Raw genomic sequence first — 24,023 nt, forward strand, 5'->3', positions numbered from 1 at the left:
TGCTTATCTGAGATGGAAATAAAATATCATTTTTCAAACTAGTTGTCTTGGTCGAAATTGCAATCCCTTAGTCGTGATGGGGTTGCCAACCTAATGTAGAAAGATTCAACAATAAAAAAATAAAAAAATAAAAAAATAATTGAAAAAGAAAGATGGGGAAGTAACCAGTCCAGAAGTCTCAATAAAAAAAGAACAATGAAAAAAAAAAAAAAAAAGAAGAGGAGGAAACAGGTGAGATGAGGCGAATGGAAAGAGTTAGCAAGAAGGAAATAAGGGCTGCGGAAGTCGTTGACATAAAACAAGGGTATATGCCATAATATGCCGGGATGATTCTGGGGTAACAGGGAATTATATAGCGGACTACTCTCTTCATTTTCTCCATCTCCAGGACAGCCTTGTCTATGTTCCTTCTCCTCCATTAGTTCTAAAAGCTGGTAAGACTATCACTCATTTTCCTAATTAAACTTTCTTTTATATATGTATATATAAGAAAAACGCTATTCCTGTCAAATATTTTTGCCAAATAGCTTTGTGGATGCAGACGATGGCATGAAATATGGGGCGTAAGGTCTTTCGCAAAATCAAATGCATTTTGCCACATTTATATGATAAGTAGACCTATACCATAAAAACAATTCGGGATGCATTGCATTGCGTGATATTAAAAACATTGTAGCGATTTCCTTGTTTACTGGTGCAGGTGAGACCCTGGCCCTTATCGGGTAATGACAATGAAGGTGACCATAAGATATACCCCACCCTTTCTCTTATGGGGATTTCAGAGCTCTATATCCAACCAAAAGATATCTTTTTCATGGCCTTCCTTTTCAAACCTTGGCATGAATATGAATATATGATGCCGTTGGTATACTAGCTTTTGGTTTGTAGTCTTTTAAATCTTCTTACGGGTTCATGTATCTGGATTGATAATATAAGGGGGGAGAACGCAAGACTAAATGAATGTAATAGACTTCATCTCCTTCTTGTTCTTATGCAGGATATCTTTATAGATCTGTTGGAAGAGGACTACTAGTAGTAGATATAGCCATGGCTGGAGAACAATTGCAAGTGCTTAATGCACTCGATTTGGCAAAGACTCAATGGTACCATTTCACTGCAATTGTGATTGCCGGAATGGGTTTCTTTACAGATGCGTATGATCTATTTAGCATCTCCCTCGTAACCAAATTACTCGGCCGTATATACTACCATGTTGATGGTGCAGCAAAGCCAGGCATATTACCTCCCAATGTTTCAGCTGCTGTCAATGGCGTTGCACTGTGTGGCACCCTAGCTGGCCAGCTCTTCTTTGGCTGGCTTGGTGACAAAATGGGCAGAAAGAGCGTCTATGGCATGACCCTTATTCTCATGGTCGTTTGCTCCATTGCCTCTGGACTTTCCTTTGGAGATGAGCCGAAGGCTGTCATAGCCACACTTTGTTTCTTCCGGTTCTGGCTTGGCTTTGGCATTGGTGGTGATTATCCCCTTTCTGCCACCATCATGTCGGAGTACGCGAACAAGAAGACTCGTGGGGCCTTTATTGCTGCAGTTTTCGCCATGCAGGGCTTTGGAATTTTGGCTGGTGGAATAGTTTCACTCATTGTCTCAGCTGCATTTGATCACAAGTTCAAGGCTCCGTCCTACCAACTAGATCCAGTTGGCTCCACTGTGCCACAAGCTGATTATATCTGGCGCATTATTTTGATGTTTGGAGCTGTGCCTGCTGGTCTGACTTACTACTGGCGAATGAAGATGCCTGAGACAGCTCGATACACCGCCCTCGTTGCCAAGAATGCGAAGAAGGCAGCTGCTGACATGTCTAAGGTGTTGCAAGTGGACATTGAAGCCGAAGAGTCCAAGGTGGAGAAGCTGGCAACGGAACCTACCAATTCTTTTGGTTTATTCTCCAAGGAATTTGCCAAAAGACACGGCCTTCATTTGATTGGAACCACTACTACTTGGTTCTTGCTGGACATTGCTTTCTACAGTCAAAATCTTTTCCAGAAGGACATTTTCAGCGCAATTGGGTGGATTCCAAAAGCCGAGACCATGAATGCAGTTCAAGAGGTTTATAGAATAGCAAAGGCTCAAACCTTAATTGCACTATGCAGTACTGTTCCTGGGTACTGGTTTACAGTGGCTCTCATTGATTATATGGGAAGGTTTGCTATTCAACTCATGGGTTTTTTCTTCATGACCGTCTTCATGTTTGCGCTTGCTATTCCTTACCATCATTGGACTTTAAAGCCCAACCGAATTGGATTCGTCGTAATATACTCATTCACCTTCTTCTTTGCAAATTTTGGACCCAATGCAACCACCTTTGTTGTGCCAGCAGAAATTTTCCCTGCAAGGCTAAGGTCAACTTGCCACGGAATATCTGCAGCATCTGGGAAGGCTGGTGCCATAATTGGGGCGTTTGGCTTCCTATATGCCGCCCAAAACCAAGACAAAACCAAGACAGATGCAGGCTACCCACCTGGTATTGGAGTAAAAAATTCGCTCATTGTGCTCGGGGTAGTCAACTTCTTGGGGATGCTCTTTACTTTCTTGGTCCCGGAACCAAAGGGAAAATCATTGGAGGAGTTGACAGGAGAGAATGATCAAGAGGATAGACCTCAAGTGGACCAGCAGTCCCCTTCTACCAGGACTGGTCCAGTCTAGTTATTTGGTTGAATTTTACAAGCATGGAGACCAAGATAGATCAAAGCTACGTCTCAAGTTGCTTTTATATTTCTGTGCAATGAAATAAGGTAAATATTTGCTTTGAATACTTGAATTCAGAGCAACTATATCCCATGTTTTTTACTTTGTTTGGAAGATGGTATATGTAATTATATTTATATACGTTTCTTTACTTCTCTTCTGGTTTGATGGATTTTAAGAAAAGTACTTAATTGGTTTGTGTGGAAATATATTCTCTTCGTAATTATGTATGTATATATGTATATATAAGACTGCGCATGCATGTCTACCTAGTTAGATGAGGGTAAATAGATAGTCCTAGATTTAATCCCAAACTCAAATTTGATTATCAATTTTGATTTATCCCTTTTGGATTAATTATTTAGTGAGAGTTCATCAATCTTACATAAATATAAATAAAATAGATCACACAAAGTTATATGAGATATAACATGGAAAAACCATTTAGCAACTTATTATATCGTATCTCTCACTTGCTAAATAATTCACCAAATATGATAAGATAATACACAAATTTACCTAATTGAATGTGTCTATCTCTAGGGTCTTAGATCAGATCGGTAGCACTCACACCAATTTTCCACGCCTCTAATGCAATACTCTCTTATGCCCCTTTATGGATCATTTGAAGCCCTCATAGAAGTTTTACACCAAGAATTTTTTACCTTTGCTGAATCTGAAAGGTACTTTCAAGATAGGTTTTGAGAGTTTGACAATCGGAGGTTCAAGATTTTGATAAATGATTATCTCACAACCCTAAACATCAAATATGGAGTTTCCCCACTTTAAAACATTTCAAACGCAGATATTTTAGAGTCAACTAAAGTGGGAACACCAAAAACTAGTTGGGCGTTCAAATGCTTGAGTATTTGAATGCTCACCCATAAACCTATCTTTCTCTCTCTTTCTCCCTCTCAATTTTTTTCGATTATTTCCATTACTCTATCTCTTTTAATTTAGAACCATGCATTAGTCATTCTAAAGTTAACTTTACTAATCCAAAAAGGGATACTTAAAAAAATTATTTTATGATGTTTTTGTAAAACAAGAGCCTATTTATGAATTTGAAACGTTTTTAATCTGTTTTTATATTTATATAATTATTTTTTTAAAACAACCCTTAAAAAATAAGTAAAAACAATTAAAAGATATTATGATATATATAAAAGGATAAAATACTATTTTATATTTTTTGACTGGAAACATCACTTAGCAAGAAAACTTGGTTTTTAAAACAGGAGATGTAGAAATTAAAGCCATGCCTATCATTTCATGTTACGCGCTTTCCCATGTGGTGACAATGGCCATAAGCCGTCGACTAACTTCTCTCTTTCACTTCATATGATTATGAAGTATATAAGAAACATTGGTTTATTATTTGACATACTTCCAAAAATCATCTCATCATGGTGCCTTAATACTTTCCATTTTCCAGATTCACTATTCCCTTTCTTTGAATATCAATGCTTATACATCCATCATATACCAGAATGACATTTGTCCCTTCGACATACTTCTCCATCTATGGACATTTTTGTTGCTCTCTTATGCCTATTTGTAAGTTTTTCTTAATTTGCTTCTAATTGGATTTAGTGGCGAAACGAACAATTTGATTCAAGGGACAACTTTTAATGCATATCCAATGGTCAAGACTTGTCATTATTAGGGAAGCATTATGAGTCTTATGTTCGAATCCTCCTATCCCAAGAAGTTAATTTTTTTTTTTTTCAAACGTTTTAGATCATACTTGGCTTCACCAATGATTGGATTCCTTATCGAAATTTAATCAAATAAAAGAAGTGAATCTCACAAGAAATCCATGTTGAATTTGGAGGAAGAAATAAATGATGACTATGTGTGTTTTTTCTTACTTAAATCTAAGCTAATAATTAATACAAAACAATTCCTCCTTAAAGTCAGAAATAATGACTTTAAATAGATTGCGTAAGCCTCTTATATTAATCATCTGTTCTAAAATAAGACTTGTAACTTTTTTCTTTTTTACTAATTATATTATCCCTTCACAAGCATCAATGCTTCCAAAAATTTAAATTCCAAACCAAATCTCTTAGTTTATGGAAAAACCAAATGCCGCATTTGACTTCCAAAGATGTTTAGGTGTAATTGGTTGATGCTGAATAATTTGTATGCTGGTGTGAAACCTCAGCAAATATGCTAAATGAAAATAGTTGTTTATCATGCCCACCTCACTCCAACATATCAATAGTCAATTCTTTGGCAAGAAGCTTGGCGTGGATATTATGCAATATGACAATGACAATTGAGTAGATTATTGTGTCATCATCACCAAGTTGCGTCGTCAGGCCGCAATGCTATACCATTAAGCAACTGGGTTTGTTACATCTCAACCGCTTGGATTAGCTGAATATCCTCACCATCGTTAATGATGGTGCTTTGACTGCCCATTAGTATTAACATGGGGTGAGGTCAACTGGTTGTGTTTTTACGAAATATCGAGCCAATGACGTTGAGTTAATGATCACAAAATTGGTCAACCAGTGTATATATATTTCGTACACAATCAATACAAAGAGGGAAACGTTTATCAATAAGATAGATAGGCGGGGAAGGTAATAATATTAGAAAATCTAAAAGGGAGAACGACTTCAGAATTTCTGTGATAAACTCAGGCTGTCCATATCTCAACCGAGGAACGAACGAAACCACCTGTACCAAAATCAGAATGGATTACCAAACTTTGAGATATGTTGACTCCAGATTATACTAATATTTGTACCTTCATCTTTGTATTCGCCCGAAGCGGTTAATGTTGATTAAGTGGAAGAAAATATAAACAACTTCCCTACGGCCCCATGGTTTCCGAAGACCATTGTTTGATTGCCCCAAAGGTCCATATCTCCCGAATGGAGCCTACTGTCCTTGACCATGAGTCTCCACATGAGACGACAATGAAATAAAACGAGAACGCGTTATCTGTGGAGAAAGTAAGGGTCCCCGCCCCTTTTTGTCTTTGTTTTTGGAAAGGATTGAGGGGGAAACACAGCACTTTCGAGCCTTGCAACTTCGGGGTAACTTCCTATCATGTCTGCCCTTGCCGTCTTCGACACAACTGCACCACTCAAGCAATCAAAGTCCTTAAAATTAGGAGCAAGTAACATCAATCATTCTCTTGGGTAAAGTTTTCGTGGTTTCATACGGGCCTTCCCATATCCTTCCCATGTCTCAGAGTTACCATAGCCATACATTTGGATACATGAAATGATAATTTTTGTTATAATAACAATCTAATATGGATTATGAATCATATGAGAAGGTAGGCAGCATCTGTGTACGTCATTTTCTTGGAATGATATTGGTCTTACACCGCGTCCTTCCGCTATCATTCCGGAATATCTATTTCATTGAAGTTTATTTTGTATGATGTTGAGGGCCAGAATTCACAATTATTGCTCCTACAGACACTCATTCTTGCATTTTTTATTTACAGTTTTTTGACTAAGACATGCTTGTCCCAGGAGTTAAATGGTTGACCCAGGGTCTTGCTCATTACTGTGTCAGCACAGGCAATGTCCTAGGGGGACGGCGAGGAAGAGGAGGTTAAAAAAAAAATGAATAATTACTTATTTAATTTTTTTTAATTAGATTTTTTTGTTCGTCCTAAACAAATAAAATTTTAAGTTAACTTTTTAAAAAAAATATAAATTTAGATTAATTTTTTAATACTACCTTAATACTTAAAATAAAAATTAAATAATAAGTTTAAAATAAAAATTAAGTAAAAGTTTAAGTTCTTTTCTTAAATATAATTTAATTTAAAGTTAATTTAAGTCATTAAATAATGAGTATTAAATTTTACCGAACAACCAAGTAATGATGATATTTAATGATCCAAATTTTTGTATAATATATGTGTTAGGATTTTTTTTAAATAGTTTTATAAATTTTAAATAAAAAATAACAAAAAAAAAATATTTTATAAAATTAATTTAATATTCATATTTAATATCAATTTTTTTCTTTTTATATTTTTTATTCCTTCAATGTATTGAATATAACTTTTCATTTTCTTTTATGTGGATTTTATTCTTTAAAATTTTGTAGTTAGACCTTTTACTATTATTTATTTACTAATCAAAACACTATCTGACTACTGCTTAATATATATTAACTTCTAATTACAAATAAAAGATTTAACTGTTACAACTAATATCAATCTGAAAAGTCTTCAGATGTCGTCAGGGCCACAACAGAAGCTTGGATAACTGAAAAAAAAAAGAGAGAGAAAGTGAAGAGTGAAAGATTCTCTGGGCCAAAGTGGATAGTGGCATAACTGAGAAAAAGGCTCCCACTACACTTTCTACATCAGTTCTTACAGAGCCAAGAGGAAAAGGTGTACAATAATTACGTGGTCTCCTATTTGTCAGACATTTTCCTCCGAACTCTTTTCAGGTTTGCTGGCATCACTATTCCCCGCGTTACTCTGATTATTATTTGCTAAGTTTATCTGAATTATATAGATATATATACATATATATTGCAGGACGTAAACAATGGATTATTCCGTACATGATGTATATCCATTACCTGAAGTTTATGGTCAACAATTACGTGTCTTGGTCCCAAATTGCAAACCCATCTGTTGTGATGGATCGCCAACCCATTCTACAAAGTCTCAGACGAAATTAATTAAAACTAGAAAAAAAAAAGGGAAAATGAGAAGAAAGTTGTCAGATAAAGGCAAATAGATAAATACAAAAGGAAAGCAGCAAAACCTGTGAAAGCGTTGACCCAGTAAGGGTATATACTACGATATGCGAAAATGATTCTGAGCAATTTCAGGGTAAGGAGCGCTTAAATAGCAGGCCACAATCCTGGTCATCCTCACCACAATCACTTCCCTTTCTCTCCTCTCTCCTCTCTCCTCTCTACTCTCTCCTCCTCGAGCTCTAAAGTCAGGTACGGCTCTCTTTCTCTGTTCCTTTTCTAAACTCCCCTTTTAGACTAAGAAGCATGAACAATATAGAGACACCGGGGGCAAGTTCCTTGCCTCTTGGAAATGGCTTCTTTTGAAGGACCACCTTAAAGGATGGCCTTTACCCTTTTATGAAAAGAAAGGTTATGACGATAAAGCTACTTTTATTGCGAATAGTTTTTTCTATCTCCATCCAAAAAGAAGGTGCCTAGCTTCCTTCAACCCTCCATGCGCATGACCACCTTTCTCATCTTTGTGCATGGCCGGCCCACCCTTTCTTTGAACCTTGTCATTGATCGGTTTGTTTCATGTATCCGGTGCCTTTAGCCTTAACCTTTCTCGTAGTTCGTTATAGCCACAGTTTTCAGGGTGCTTGATGGGTTGCCTAAACATACCGTGAGAGACCCGCTATTTCTTTCGGACCATTATCAACTGTTTCTGACAAAGAGAAACTATGATGTTTGTGACGTCGGTCATGCCAGTTTTTTCATGAAAAAATCATGGATACTCTTATCTTTATTCATTCCGTAGACTTACTCTAGCTCCTGTTTTAGTTATTTTGATTACTGAAATTGTCACTATTAAGGTCGTCTCTTACGGAAATGTCATCATTTTTGGCATCAGAGATAGGGATAACAGTATATTATATTATATGATAAAAAGTTTATTATATAATTAATGCAGACGGCAACGGTAGTTGGGCCATCTATTCGGTCAGTATAGTAGTTGGGGTAAATAAAATATCCACGTCCTTTGAGAAGAAGACTTTATCATGCATACTCTTCTCCATTGGAACAGTGGTTCAAATCAATCAATCTCCCAAATTAAGCTATTTAGTTTTCTATGGGTTATGTCCTTGATCATAAGAAAATTATCTCTGGTATCTCTGGTTATGTATCTATACATGTAGAAAAACTGAAAATTCTAATTCAGTCAGCATCCTTTCAACCCATGGCTTCCCCTTGGCTTCATAGTGGGACCAATGTGAAGCTATCATCATGGGGTCCACGGATGCAAACTGCCGTTAAATTCTGCACTGCTTACATCAACATGATAATATTCTTAGCTATATAATGTCTGAAAATATTCTTAATTATGAATATATATTAATATTTAGATTTTATGGATATATAAAAAAAAAATCAATGGATATTTTGATATAAAATATTGATAAATAAAATTTAATAAAAAAATTTATAAAAATATAAGAAAAAACTAAAAAAAAGAACAAATAATAATAAAAAAAATTATTTTAATAAAAAATGATATATATATATATATATATATTATTTATAAATTTATATTTTTCTTGCACTTAATTACTATAATTAAATTTAACTTATTTACAATAATTTTATTTTAATTAATTTATAATATATATATAATATGCATCTTATGAAATCAAGATTAACACAGCTTTACTAGCAAGTAACTTAAATTCCTTGTAAAATACAAGGGTTGAAGTCCAGTGGTGTGCTTTGAGTTTATAATTTTTTTAATTTTTGTGGAAGTGAATCCTATTTCGGAAATGGGGCGCAAAATGAAGTTGTATATAAGAAAAGGGATGGTCCCATCTTGTGCACTAGGGATGATCCCATCTTGTGCACTGTTGAGGTGTGGATTTGGCTGCAGCAAGGATGCATGCTTTTGAAGGCATGGATGGATTGGGCTGCAGCAAGTTGGAGAAAAAATCGGATGGCCGATATTTCCATCCCGTATATGTGTCGGGATACTCGACATTTCGGCATTTCGGCGATGTGAACATGATAGTTTACAATTTGTCTTGTCCTTAGAACATATCGATGATGCTGGAGTAGTTCTTTTAAATTTCCTTTAGTTCTTTTAAATTTTGTTGCAGGTCCATGCATCAACATTGATGATATAGGGGAGAAGTTATGCGGGCCCTGTAATAATTTTTCATATTCTTCTTGTTGTTGCGCAGGAAAGCTTTCCAGAGCTGTTGGAAGAAGACTACTACTAGTAATACAAGTAGTAGATCTAGCCATGGCGAGAGAACAATTGCAAGTGCTTAGTGCACTTGATTTGGCGAGAACCCAATTGTACCATTTTACTGCAATCGTGATTGCTGGAATGGGTTTCTTTACGGATGCTTACGATCTCTTTAGCATTTCTCTCGTCACGAAATTACTTGGCCGCATATACTACCATGTTGAGGGTGCACAAAAGCCTGGCACATTGCCTCCCAGTGTTTCAGCAGCAGTCAATGGCGTCGCCCTGTGCGGCACTCTGGCTGGCCAGCTCTTCTTCGGATGGCTTGGTGACAAAATGGGAAGGAAGAGCGTCTATGGCATAACCCTTATTCTCATGGTTGTTTGCTCCGTTGCCTCGGGGCTTTCTTTTGGAAATGAACGAAAGGGTGTCATGGCCACTCTTTGTTTCTTCCGATTCTGGCTTGGCTTTGGCATTGGTGGTGATTATCCCCTTTCCGCCACTATCATGTCGGAATATGCCAACAAGAAGACCCGCGGGGCCTTTATCGCTGCAGTGTTCGCCATGCAGGGGTTTGGAATTTTGGCTGGCGGGATAGTTTCACTCATTGTTTCAGCTGCATTTGATCACAGCTTCAACGCACCCTCCTATGAAAAAGACCCAGTTGGCTCCACTGTGAAACAAGCTGATTATGTTTGGCGAATTATTTTGATGTTTGGAGCTGCTCCTGCCGCTCTGACATACTACTGGCGGATGAAGATGCCTGAGACGGCTCGTTACACTGCGCTCGTTGCCAAGAATGCAAGGAAGGCAGCTGCTGACATGTCTAAGGTTTTGCAGGTGGACATCGAAGCCGAAGAGACCAAGGTGGAGAAGTTGGCAATGGAACCCGCCAATTCATTTGGTTTGTTTTCCAGACAATTCGCCCGTCGACACGGCCTTCATTTGTTAGGAACCACCAGTACTTGGTTTTTGTTGGACATTGCTTTCTACAGTCAGAATCTCTTCCAGAAGGACATCTTCAGTGCAATTGGATGGATTCCAAAAGCCGAGACCATGAATGCAATTCATGAAGTTTTTAGAATTGCCAAGGCTCAAACCTTAATTGCACTATGCAGTACTGTTCCAGGGTACTGGTGTACAGTGATTTTCATTGATTATATGGGGAGGTTTGCTATTCAACTGATGGGTTTCTTCTTCATGACCGTGTTCATGTTTGCGCTTGCTATTCCTTACCATCACTGGACTTTAGCGCCCAACCGAATCGGGTTCGTCGTAATGTACTCATTGACCTTCTTCTTTGCAAATTTTGGACCCAATGCAACCACCTTTGTAGTGCCAGCAGAGATTTTCCCAGCAAGGCTAAGATCAACTTGCCATGGTATATCTGCAGCATCTGGGAAGGCTGGTGCCATAATTGGGGCGTTTGGCTTCCTGTATGCTTCCCAAAGCCAAGACAAAACTCAGACGGATGCAGGCTACCCACCTGGTATTGGAATGAGAAATTCGCTCATTGTGCTTGGAGTAATCAACTTCTTAGGAATGCTCTTTACTTTCTTGGTCCCGGAACCAAAGGGAAAATCATTGGAGGAGATGACAGGGGAGAATGAGGATGATAGCCCTGAATTGGACATGCAGCCTCCTACTAATAGGACCGTTCCAGTGTAATTTGTGTGGGTTTCATAAAGATGTCGAAGTACTACTACATTCAATATTCAAAGTCAAGGCTGGCTCTTATGTTTTCATTGTGCAATACAATTTCGTAGATGTTTGCTTTGAATACTTGAATTCAAAAGCAACCATATGTATGGTGAATTTTGTTAAACGTACGTTTATATACATTATCCATACTTCGTGTTCATCTTCTTCTTTTTCCGACCTTTGACTCTACAAAAAAAAAATATTGTAACAGCTAAATATATGCCTATACTTGCGCATGCATGTGTGCATGTCTGATCTTCCTGGACATGATAATCGGCTAGAAGAAACCTAGTGAATACAATTGTGAGTGTGACTTGCGTGCCACTTAACAGCTAGCTAGCCAAATGTGATCTGTGGCCAAGTCACCCTCATAAGATTCCGTTGGTATAAATTATAATTCCATTTATGTATATATAAGAAGAAAAACGAAAACATATTATAAACTTATATATGATATCCTTGTAAGATAATCTATTTAAATATTATATTATATTGAAATAAAATTATTATAAACTTATAATGTATAATCCGTTTAAAATAAATTATTTCAATATATGTCATTAATATAATATTAAAAGTTCGTTCCAATGTGATTTTAATAAATATTTTTAATACTTGAAAATTTTTATTATTTAAGTGTTAAAAAGATTAAAAATATTTTCTAAAATCATTATCAAAAGCATTTTAAATCATGTGATTATAAAAATTTTATATTCAAATTTTAATAGAATACTCATATTTTTATTTACATATATAATATTAAAATTAAAATTGTCATCATATAAATATTTAAAATATAGACATAAAATACCAATTTGATTAAAAAAAAAAGTTATGATCCGTAATCCTTAAAAAAAAAAAGTGATAAGTTCCAATTTTTTATTTTGTATTTATGGTTTTATAGAATAAATATTTTTATTATTAAATCACTTTTATAATAATATTTAAGGTTAAATTTGTAAGATAAATGATTTTCATATTTGAACCAATTCTGTTATTAAACAATCAAATTAAGTTTAACACTTGCTCTGATGATAATAAATGCTTTTAATTTCTTTTAATTTGATAATTATAATTTGTGAGCCCATCATGAGATCCGAGCTACTTTAAAAAGCTCTCAATCTTTTATTCGAAACCTTTAATTTCGGTTTCTTCCTTCCACCCTTACTTTAACAAAAGCAAAAAGAAAACATATTCTCAATATTCTCTTTAATCATAATTTGATCTTACCCCTATCCATTCATCAACTTAAAGAAGACGCTCAAGAAGAAGCTTGAAACCAATTGGTTAAGAATTAACAATATCTTTCTCCTTACACAACTTGAAGTGCGGATAAGAAATGGAAGACATACTTGAGAAATTCAACCTTATTGTAGGATGATACTTACGGGGTAAGTAACCCACAAAGGTTTTTAATACGAAGTGCCTTAACTAAATGCCCAAAAGAGTTTCCTATGGATTCCTATTGAGCCACATTGAAAAAGATTTCCTTGAAAAAAAAGTACGAGAGCTTACTTTTTGCCCGTTTCAAACTAAAGAGCAATCGATTTTAAGTAAAGGAAAAGAGTCCTTGGAAAAATACTATACTATGGTGAGACAACTAAGTTAAACACATGAGACTTGAATGAAAAGTATCAATTGAAGAAAATTTGAGGGGAACTAAGGGAGATATTAAACATGGATGCAAGGTATGAGGGGATAAGTTGAGAAACTAGGAGATTATCTATCTTGGGCATCTTTCTCAATTCTAAAAAAAAAAAAGGAAAAATTGATCAATTGTGTGATGATTTAAAATAAATATTTGACATATTTACCCTCACTATTTTAACTAACATTTATGGTCATTGAATTTAATTAATATTTACTTCCAATAATCTTAAACAAATAAATTTATTTGTTCAATATCTATATTTAAAATATTGTAGATATGTCATATAACTATAAAGTATTTGTTATAAAGGATGAATCATGAATATAAAATACACTCTCTTTAGACGCGAGTAAACAAGATAAAAGAAATTTAAAATTAAAGATAAGTTACTTATTTTGATTTAATACTTAGATCATTTTTTTACTTTTAGTTATAATATTAAGTTATTTTATTAAATATATTTAATTTACCTTATAACTCAAATTAAATTATCAAATCATAATAATTCATTAAATTGATTTATCAATCACCCTTTTAAATATTATGGAATAAGATCCAACAAAAGGGGATAGGAAGTATGTATTTTCTTTCTTAGTTCATTTTTTTTAAAGAAATAGAAACAACGCTTTAGGAGACCACATTCTAATTTGTGAAGATCATTGATGAAAAGGAAGTCTATTTGAGTCCTAATCACGTTGTTAAGTGAAGGATTATTTGATTAAAAAAGATGAAATGATGTTAATTTACAAATCTAATCTTTTCTTTTTTCTTTTACCCTAAAAACATATCTATTTTTGACAAATATATATATATATATATATATATATATATATATATATATATATATATATATTCTTGTAAAAATAAACTTATTTTTTAGAACTTATATATAAATAATGAAATATTGAAATGCATTTATGCTAGATTGCTTTTCCTATATCTATCGGAGTTCACTGCATAGAGAGATACCTAAACATTTCTTCCTTGGTGTTTAGGTTTCTTAGTGTGCGCCACTGTATAGAAACGTATAAGTTAACTTATGACACAGAAAATGTCCCTCAATGGAAACAAACCTTAATCCAATTCTTCTTTTTTTTTTTTCATCACTTTTCTTTCATCGTCATCCTCGATTTTTTTTTTTAACATCTAAATAAGAAAAGGGTAAAACCAATCAAGGTCATGACAATGCAGTAGTAATTGCTAATTGCTAATTGCTCTGGGCAACTGCTCTATCGCCAGCATTGCTCTTAGTCATTGCCAACAACCTAGCTGGAACCATTATTGTATTTTTTTTAATGTTAAAAAAAAAAATTGAGGAAAAATACAAAATGGAAGGAGAGGAAATGGGAAGAAAAGAAAAAGGAAAGAAAATTGAGAAGAAAAAAATTAGTGATGGGTGAGGTTAAAGAAGACCACATTTTGAGATTGAACATGTAAATTTTATGTTTAAAAAAAATAAATAAATGAATGTATAGAAAGTTTTGATGATTGCATTTAAACCCGATTCGAATATTATATATATTTTATTTAATAAAATGTTAAACTATTAATATATCTATATATTTAATTTGATAATATCAAAGATTAAAAAAAATATTATTGATTTTTAACTTCTTTATATATATTTATAATTTTCTATAAATATAATAATATATAAATCAACCACAAGCACTATCATTGAATTGTGAATCAATGAACGTGCCAGTTTTTAAAAATATTGTTTAAAGACTCTCAAATTTTAAAATTCACTGTCCTAATCTTAATTTATTTATAACATATTCAATGATTGAAGTAATTTTCATATTTGAGTGATTTCAAATTTATGCTGTCAGTAACACACATCAAATTTCGCACTTTTCAACACACACACTCTCTCTCTCTCTCTCTCTCTCGTCGAACACTCCTAAAAAACCGCTTTGTCTCTCGGAGCTGTCCGCAAGTAACAAAGAGGCCTTAGCCTTATAACGGTTACCCCAGTAGGCCCAGAAGCCGACGGGCTCCTTTTTCCAAACCAAAATGAACCAATTTACAAAAATTTTCTGAAAGCTAATAATCAATCCACTGAAATTACATACTCCGAAATGCACCAACATTTGGATTGGGTAAAACAGGCGAAGGATATTGATGAGATTAGGTCTTATGTTCATTCGCTCCTTGCTCGCGGAGCGGTATACCGGGAAAAAAGTATTATGTACTTTAGAGCTCCCATAAAGCTTCTTTAGGCGCTCTTCTTTCTTTGCAGAAGAGTTTAATTTGATCACTAAAAAAGAGGATTCTAACTTTCTGAGTTCATTATTCTGTTTATCTCACATACAACACAGGGTGATGATGACATAGAACGAGCATAGGTTAAAACAACACGAAAGGAATATTAGAGGCCTTTCACTTGCTTGAATATCTCTCTCCCCCCCTTGTTGAAGTAGAGAAAAATAAATCTCATTGACTTCATGGTGATCACAGATGATCGTCCATGGTATCTTTGACTCGTTGGCGGCACCTTAGAAGCAACCCGTGACTCTCTCTCTGTTCTTGGAGTAGTAATGAATATATCTTATTGACTTAATGGTGATCACAGATGACCGTGTCCTATCTTTCACTCGTTAGCAGCTTAGTCACAAGCAACAAAACCACCTTCCATGGTTTGTGTCTGCAGCCACCATGACAGTTTTGGGGCAAAATAGCCCTTTCATGTAAAGAAATATAAACTTTAGCACCCTTTTAAAACTTATACTCAAACTAGCCCCTCTTTTGTTATTGTCATAATTTTTTTTTTTTCAAAATTTAAGTTGCAACTGAAACTTTATTTTTTAACTAAAATTGTAATTGATAATTGAGACTTTATTTTTTAACTAAAGTGATAATTTGTAAAATATTAAATTGTAAATTATTATTGAAAATTAAAAATATATATTTTAATAATAAATTTCATATATTTAAACTTAAACACCTAATATTACTTCAATAAAGATAAATTGATAAATATAATAATAATAAATGAATATTTATTTATTAATAAATTAATAATCTTAAAATAATAAAGTTATATGAAATATAAATAAGATACAAAATTATATAATCTATTAATTTAAAATATTTAATTTATTATATTTTTAAGATAGTAATTTATTTTTATTTTAATAAAATTATCTTTATTGAAATAACAGTATACTTTTAAATTTTCGTATATAGATTTTTTATTATTTTAAGTTTCCTTATTATATATGTGTGTTATGTTTACACATATAACATATATGCTTTGAAGATACATTTCGAAATTAATTAATAAAATTAATTAGAAAAAATCTACTACAAAATGTTATTTTTAGTAATTTCATTAATATCACAAAAAATACCCACTAAATATTTACATAATGGGAAAAAAAAAACGCTTTTTTCTAACTGTAGCAGGTACATGTATATATTTATCAATTTATCTTTATTGAAGTACTACTAAATCCTTAAGTTTAAATATATAAATTTTTTATTATTAAAATATATATTTTAAATTTAATAATAATTTATAATTTAATATTTTTAATTAAATTTTAAAGTAATAAAAAAATTAATTGAAACCTCAATTGTCGGCTTCAACTTAAATTAAAAAAAAAAAAAAAAAAAAAAGAGGATATAATATGGCTCCTATGTGACCATAAAAAGAATAGTTTGAAGTTTGAACATAAGATTTGAAAACGGGGTGAAGCTTATAATTTGTTTGTATGAAAGGGGATTTTTTTGTCTCAAACTCGTGCGATTGACTAGCACTACAAGGAAGTCGTGTCGACATTATTCGATCCCTGGTGCACGCTACTTAGTTTGAGGAGATCGATGTCACCGAATACAAGATAAACTTCTTTCTCCCTCCATTGACATTTCTACTTTGTATACTAATCCCAAGTAGACGTACGTCCAAAAAATCCAAAAAGACATATTGCTAGCTGGGCTATATCATATATGCCAAAAGGGTTCCTTCATATCTTTGTAGCCTTACAGAATTCTGTGAACGATGGTTGCTGGACCACATCAAAATTGGAACTTGGGCGCATGCTGGCCGAACAAAAATGAAATTCGTCTAAATCCTGGACCACGTCGTTTCTGCCTTCAAATTAGGACATTTTGCATACTTTCACTGCTAGAGGACAGGGCTTCTGGAAATATTCTACGGTTCCGTGATCATTGATCATCCAGCGATTCAGTTCCTTATTCATTTATTTTGGTACCAAACGCATGATTGTAAATTTGTTTATTAATTTAGTTGACTTGTTTTCTTGAACAAACCAAGGGAGTGGGCATTGTATTTGTTAGGATGTGGATGAAAGTTGGTAGTAGAGATTTCCTTTTCATGGTGCCTTGGGGGCATGTACCTACGGTCGTTGTTGGACCAAAGGTATGGGGCTGTGTCCTATGGATGTGATGTGGGTCTGGTTTTGGCTCCTCTCATTCTTCACTAAACCTTATCATATATATCCGGGGTCGTCGAAGTCAGCAACCACCAACACCCACCGCTAAATTTCCCTGCTCATTTGTTGCCAATCTGTTTATTTCTTTATTTGAGTTGACCTCCTGCACCCAATCCAAACGAACCTTATAGGCCATTTGAGATCAAAATTTGGGTTTTCAACGATGAGGGTTTGGCCGATCATACTCCCAAGAGCCAAACATGATAAGATGGAGACTATTATATATATGACTGGAGTGGCTACGCCGCAAAATGGGTTCAAAATCGTAGGATGGTACCACTCTCCAATATGGTTCTAAATGGAGAGAGTTCAGTTGAGATGGTGGGTCGAAAGTCTTCATCCTAACCCACTTACAAAATGTGGCTACCTTCTAGATTGATGTGTGCGCGCACCTGCATTACATACGTCAAAATTTTATATATGCTTAATAACTCTCTTTTGATTCCATTTTGTCAAGAACCAATTACAAAATATAGAAAAAAAAGGTCCGGGTAGTTGTAGTCTTAAAACTGCTCCTCCAATTAATCATCCGAACCATTTCATACAAGGTTGATTTTCTGAGGGAAAACGTCACAAACTTTCCTGGGACTGGCTCAAGTGGAATGCTAGTATGAAACAAATTATCAAAGAATCTTAAAAAATGGGAATGCTTTTCAGTTTTCACATCTTTGGCTGAATTTTCTGCAAAAGCAGCGAAATTTCCACAAGGACGGACCATTTTCTTATTCAATTTGGGCTGGCTAGCCTACCGCACAAGTCAAAAAGGTTCCTCGTTCAAAGTCTAGAGATATACGAGAGCAAACCAAGGGCGAACTGAATGGTGGTCCCTGCTAGGTCATCTTTCGCTTTTGACTTTGGGCTCTTTCCCATTACTTTCAGTTTTAATTTTTTCGATTTTCTTTCAAAAAACTAATGCTGGGGGTATGGAATTCCAAAAAGGGAAAAGTGTTAGAATATTCAAAGGTTGCTATTCCATATCGTACTGGTTACTTCGTCCACCAGTGTCTTTCTCAGACATAGTAAGAGAACAGGTAGATGGGGGCCAAACACACAATCAAGCACACAATGACACCAGGCGTAGCTAGAAATGGAGTCCTTGAGTCCACACCTCTCTTTTTCTGGTTTTCATCATGGATGATCTAATGGTCTCGCGTTCTAGAAGCTGGCGTTAGGTTTCGTAGCATTACGTCTTCTTATCTATTTTTATTTGTTGATTTTGTTCTCCATGATAAAACAAAAACAAAAAATTGAAAGTATAATTAAATCTAAAAGAATTTAAAACTAAATATATAAAAATAAAATATTAATTTTTATTACAAATTAATCTCCTTGTTTTTTTGTTTATTCTTTTATTTTCTATATTTAACTTTCTGATTTTTTTTTATACCTAATTCTCCGGTGAAATTTTTTAAAAGAAATAAAATATTAAAATTAGAATTAACAATAAAAATTTAAAAAGTAAAAATATAAAAATAAAACACCAATTCCGCTACAAATTATTTTTTTTCTCTTTTTATTTTTTTATCTTATATATTTTTTTTTCTATTTTTAAATCTCATCTAGTTAATTTCTTTTAAAAAAAAAGGATTAAAGAAAATATGAAATCAAATATAACTAAAAGTGAGACTCCGCAACTCAAATATTTTAATTCTTTTTTTAATACTAAAATTAAAAATAAATTTAAAAAATAAAATTATATAAAATTTTAGTCCTGAATTAAATTATATTTTATTTTATATTTTTCCTTTTATGTTTTGGGTCAAGAATAAATATTTTTCCTTTTTTATATTTAGTTTAAATTGTTTTTTTGATATTTTATTTTTATTAGAGCTTTTATTTAGTTTTAATGAAAATAGATAAGAATACGAGGTGTTTTAGAATTAGGGAAGATTTTTCCACTTGAGTTCATTCATGCCTATTTCCATTAAAAATGAATAAAATCTTCAGTAGTTTCGTCAACAATAAAATAAAAATAATTAAAACTTAAAAATAAAATTAAAAACTAATAATGTAAAAATATATATTTGTTTCTATCAAAAAATAAAATAAAAAAGTAAATAATAATAAAATATTGGTTTTGCCCTAAAAGTCCATCACTCTATCAATGCTTATTTTTGTTTAAATTTTTTTATTCCACCTCTTTTTCCATTTTTTATTTTTCCACATGGAAAAAAATAAACAAGTTACATTGGAATACGAATTTTGGGTCAAAATAGGGTAACAAAAATATAATTTTTATGCCCCTTTTAAAACTTATATTCAATATGTCATCTTTCCAAATAGGTGAGTATCATATTATTCTCCAACGAAAATGAAACCTCAATTAATAATTATTATTTCAATTAAAAAATAAAATTGTAATTGACAATTAAAACTTTAGTCATAATTGGCAATTAAAACTTCAATCTCAATTAGCAATCTAAGATTTCAACTTAAATTTTCTTTTAAAAAAAATAATAATATGGTTCTTGCATGGTAATAAAAGGATCATTTTGAATATAAGTTGACAAAATAATTAAATTTAATTTATTTTTCTATTAAAAGGGTTGTTTTGGGCTACCAAGTAGAATAAGTAAATCTAAAATATTTTTTTTTTGTTTAATACCCATGTGGGGCATGTCATGCATTAGTTTCTATAAACATTTTGCCTTTGTCTATATAGTTTACATATCAATAAGGAGTTGGATTAATTTCAGATGATAGAAGAATTATTTTTATTGACTCGAATGATTTATTTCTATATAAATTCAAATTCAAATGGTGTTACATATTCTTATATTTTTATTTTATTATAGATCTTAATTATCAATTAGGTGATTTACTTTATGTATATAAACAATTACAAAAACAACATACAATTTAATAAAATTTATATAAACAACTCAAACATTTTATAGAACTTATTGTCACCATTTCATAAGATAAAACTTCTAAAGATATATTAGAATATACCTTAGCATTTAAAGAAAATTAACAAAATATTAACATTAAAAAAAGGTTAAGTTAAAAATTAATAACAAAAGAGTATAAATTACGTTGTATGAATTACTCTCACATATAAAATAATAAATTCATGAAAAATAATAAATAAAAAAGGAAGATTAAGCCTTAAAATTTATTTAGAGAAATAAAATTAAGAATAAAGGGATATGAATAAAAGAAGTGATGCATTTCAAGTTAAAAGAGCAAAATTTTTTATATAATTTTGTTTTTAAAATTTGATTGAATTGAAATAGCTTGTACTAAGATTTCACAGTTTCTTAACTTTAAAAAAGAAGAAAAAAATAACAAAACAAAAAAAAATAACAAAAACTAAAACAATCAAGCTTAGCGTAGGGATGGTAATGAGGTGGATTTGAGATTGTCCTTCCATTTATTCAAAATAATTCTCATTCTCATCCTATTTAACTCTTTTTTTAATTTAATTTTTTTTAAATGTATTTACTTTTTTTTAATTACATCAAAATAAATATATTGTATAAATAATTAAAATATTATAATTTTTTATAACTTATTTTATTGAAAATATTTATTTATTTATTTATTATTATTATTATTATATATTTAAAAAAATTTAATTTATATATAATCGGGGAAAGATGGGACAGGATAATATCCAAACTCGAAAAATTCACCTCTAACCTATTTATTTAAATTTCAAACTCATCCCATTAGAGACGGGTAGAGCAGGTATCCAGAAAAATCCGTCTCATTATCATCCTTATTAGTGCTAGATATAGAAAAACATATACAAGAGAAAATATATATATATAAATATTGAAAAATGGATCGGTTGTCACGAGAAATCAATAAAAAATATATAGATAATCATGGATGATGTATAACAACCAATATTTTTTATTCCGTTTTAGTTTATTTTTATACTTTTATTTTATTTTTATATTTTACTATTGATAGAATTAGGGGTGTAATTTGGATGAGTTGACTCGAACAACTCAAACCCAATCCAATATATAGGCAGATTTGAACAATCATTTTCAATATTCAAGTAGGTTTGGGTTAGGTTTTTTTAAACTCAAACCCTATTTAATATTTTTATAATATGTATAATGCATATTATCTCATATGATAATATTCATTTTTTCTATTTTTTAAAATATTTATTTCATATATATATTTTTTATTTTTTTAGAAAATATATAAATTTATGTTTATTCTTTTGTTGCTATCTTGAAATTTTGTCCTAAAGTCTAACCCAACAATCCAATTCTAACTTGAATAACATGAACTCAACCCAAATTTAAAAAAATAAAGTTGGGTTAGGTTTGGGTTGAGTACCCCAAATTAAAGTTCCAATTGGGTTAAATTTGAGTTGATTATTTCTTAATTTAGGTTGGACTCGAGTTAGTTATCAACCTAATCAACCCATCTAAGTTGCAACTCTCGATCGGGGATTTTGAATATAAATCAATATTTTATACTTTTTGTGTTTATTATTATTTTTTTACTATTTTCATATTTTATTATTGAGAGAAATGAATTTTGAATAGAAATATCTTTAATCATTTGAATTCATTTTTAGTTTTATTTTTATATTTCTATTTTTTATAATGGTGTATTTTATTATTATTAATCATACTTTTTAGTTTTATTTATATTATTAATGCTAATTAATTGAGTTTCTATTAAATTTAAATATGAAATGATGAGGAAATGATTTATTTTAATAAAATTCATTAGATTATTAAAGTGATAGGTGTCCCATTATTATGGAGCAATTAAGGATTTGGTAATAATTTTTTACTTAAGTTGATCTGTTGCCAAATAAAATGACATAAAATTTAATACTATTTATATACATAATTCAAAAATTTATAGAACTCATTATTACTATTTTACAACACAAACCTTTCTAAGAATATATTAAAATTGAAAAGATGGTCTTTAAAAAAAATTAACAAAAATACTAACATAAAAAAATACTTGGAAATAGGGAATTATGTATTAAAAATTATTCACACAAATAATATTAAGATAATAATTTCATGAAAAATTAAAAAAGAAAAAAAAAAAAAAAAAAAAAAAGAAAGAAAGAAAGATATGAGGAAGAAAGAAAGGTAAGTATGAATAATTGATATGTTTTAAGTTTACTTTTTAATATAAAGTGTATTTTTTAGGGGGTGTTTGGCAAAACTTAATATTTATTATTTAATGACTTAAATTGAATTTAAGTTAAATTATATTTAATTTATTGATTTAAAACTTATTACTTAATTCTTACTTTAAGCACTAAGGTCGTTGGATAAAATTAACTTAAAATTTATTCTAAATTATCAAATTAACATATTTATCCTTATAAATTATAATTAGGATAAAAGAGATCAAGTAACAATGGAAGTTGTGTAATAATAAAAGAGATCGTAAAGAAAATTAAGGTAAATAAAGATAAAAATGTAAAATGAAGATATAGATTTAAAAATAAGTTAATTATTTTTACTTATTACTTAAAAGTTATTTTTTTTGCTTTAAGTAATACCATTAAGTTATTTTATTAAATATACTTAATTTATTTAATGATTTAAATTAAATTATTAAGTCACTTTAAGTTATTAAATTGGTTTACCAAACATCTGGAACAAGAATTAATAGATAAAAATAATTGCAATACATTTTGCAAAAATTATAAATATCTCAATTTTGATTGAATTTAATTTAACTTTTGTGTTAAAAAAAATTAATTGAAAATTAAGATATGGAAAAAAGATCTACAAGGAAACAAGAAGACAAATAAGATATGGAAAAAGATCTACAAGGAAAGACAAAATAAAATAAATGTTGATAAAATGATGGATTTGGACTTGAAAACTAATATTTTGTTTTTACATATGGAAAATTGAAAAGTGGTTTTTTATCCTAGGAAACTAATAGTTTGAATGAAAATTTGGTCAGTGGAATTTAAAAAATTGTTTTTGAAAAAAATATATATAGGTATTTAAAAAAATTTAAGAAACACTTTTAAAAATTTTAAAAATCATTTATAATATTTTTTGGAAAAACATTTGATAAGTGATTATTTTAAAAACACTTATGAAGAAAATACTTCCATTAAAAATTGTTAAAAAAATTAGGTTAATCCAACATAAGGTAATCACCCTAGAGGAGGGGGTGAAAAGGGTGATAGTCTATTTTTCTAAATTTAAACCATGTGAATGTAAGAGACAATTATATATAAGTATATAATAAAATAATATAAAGACAATTGCATATAAAATAAAAGAGTAGTGAAGAGAGAATACAAACACAAAATCTTATAGTAGTTCAATGCAACCCAGCCTACATCCACTCTCCTCTAACTTCAATCACAAGCTTGAGGTTCCGCTAATTCAAGGCTTTCAAACCAAGCCTTCAAATAATACAATTGAAATATGGTTTCAATTCACCTTCTTAGACTTTTGGCTCCAAGCACCATTTACACTTCTCAATAAATACCCCACTCTTGAACAACCTCTCAAGTGATCACCCCACACTTGAGAATCCCTAAGTGATACCTCACACTTGAGAATCCCTAAGTGATACCTCACACTTAGATTCTTCCTCTCAAAGATGTACAAATAACTTCACAAAATCCTAATATAAAACTTTA

At 31.4% G+C, this 24,023-nt stretch overlaps 2 protein-coding genes across 2 annotated transcripts; both read left to right on the plus strand.

Moving 5' to 3' along the window:
* The first annotated feature begins 351 nt into the window (after window positions 1-351).
* On the plus strand, window positions 352-2,817 carry LOC100263056 (inorganic phosphate transporter 1-4-like). Its single transcript, XM_010651784.2, has 2 exons — window positions 352-434; window positions 998-2,817. Exon 2 carries the CDS (start codon window positions 1,048-1,050, stop codon window positions 2,662-2,664), a length of 1,617 nt encoding a protein of 538 aa, XP_010650086.1. The 5' UTR covers window positions 352-434; window positions 998-1,047; the 3' UTR covers window positions 2,665-2,817.
* Window positions 2,818-7,515: 4,698 nt separating this feature from the next.
* Window positions 7,516-11,471, plus strand: LOC100245922 (probable inorganic phosphate transporter 1-3). Its single transcript, XM_002281228.5, has 2 exons — window positions 7,516-7,644; window positions 9,603-11,471. Exon 2 carries the CDS (start codon window positions 9,665-9,667, stop codon window positions 11,276-11,278), a length of 1,614 nt encoding a protein of 537 aa, XP_002281264.1. The 5' UTR covers window positions 7,516-7,644; window positions 9,603-9,664; the 3' UTR covers window positions 11,279-11,471.
* The last annotated feature ends 12,552 nt before the right edge of the window (window positions 11,472-24,023 follow it).

Source organism: Vitis vinifera, chromosome 5, assembly GCF_030704535.1.
Source record: "Vitis vinifera cultivar Pinot Noir 40024 chromosome 5, ASM3070453v1".
NCBI classification, from domain to species: Eukaryota; Viridiplantae; Streptophyta; class Magnoliopsida; order Vitales; family Vitaceae; genus Vitis; species Vitis vinifera.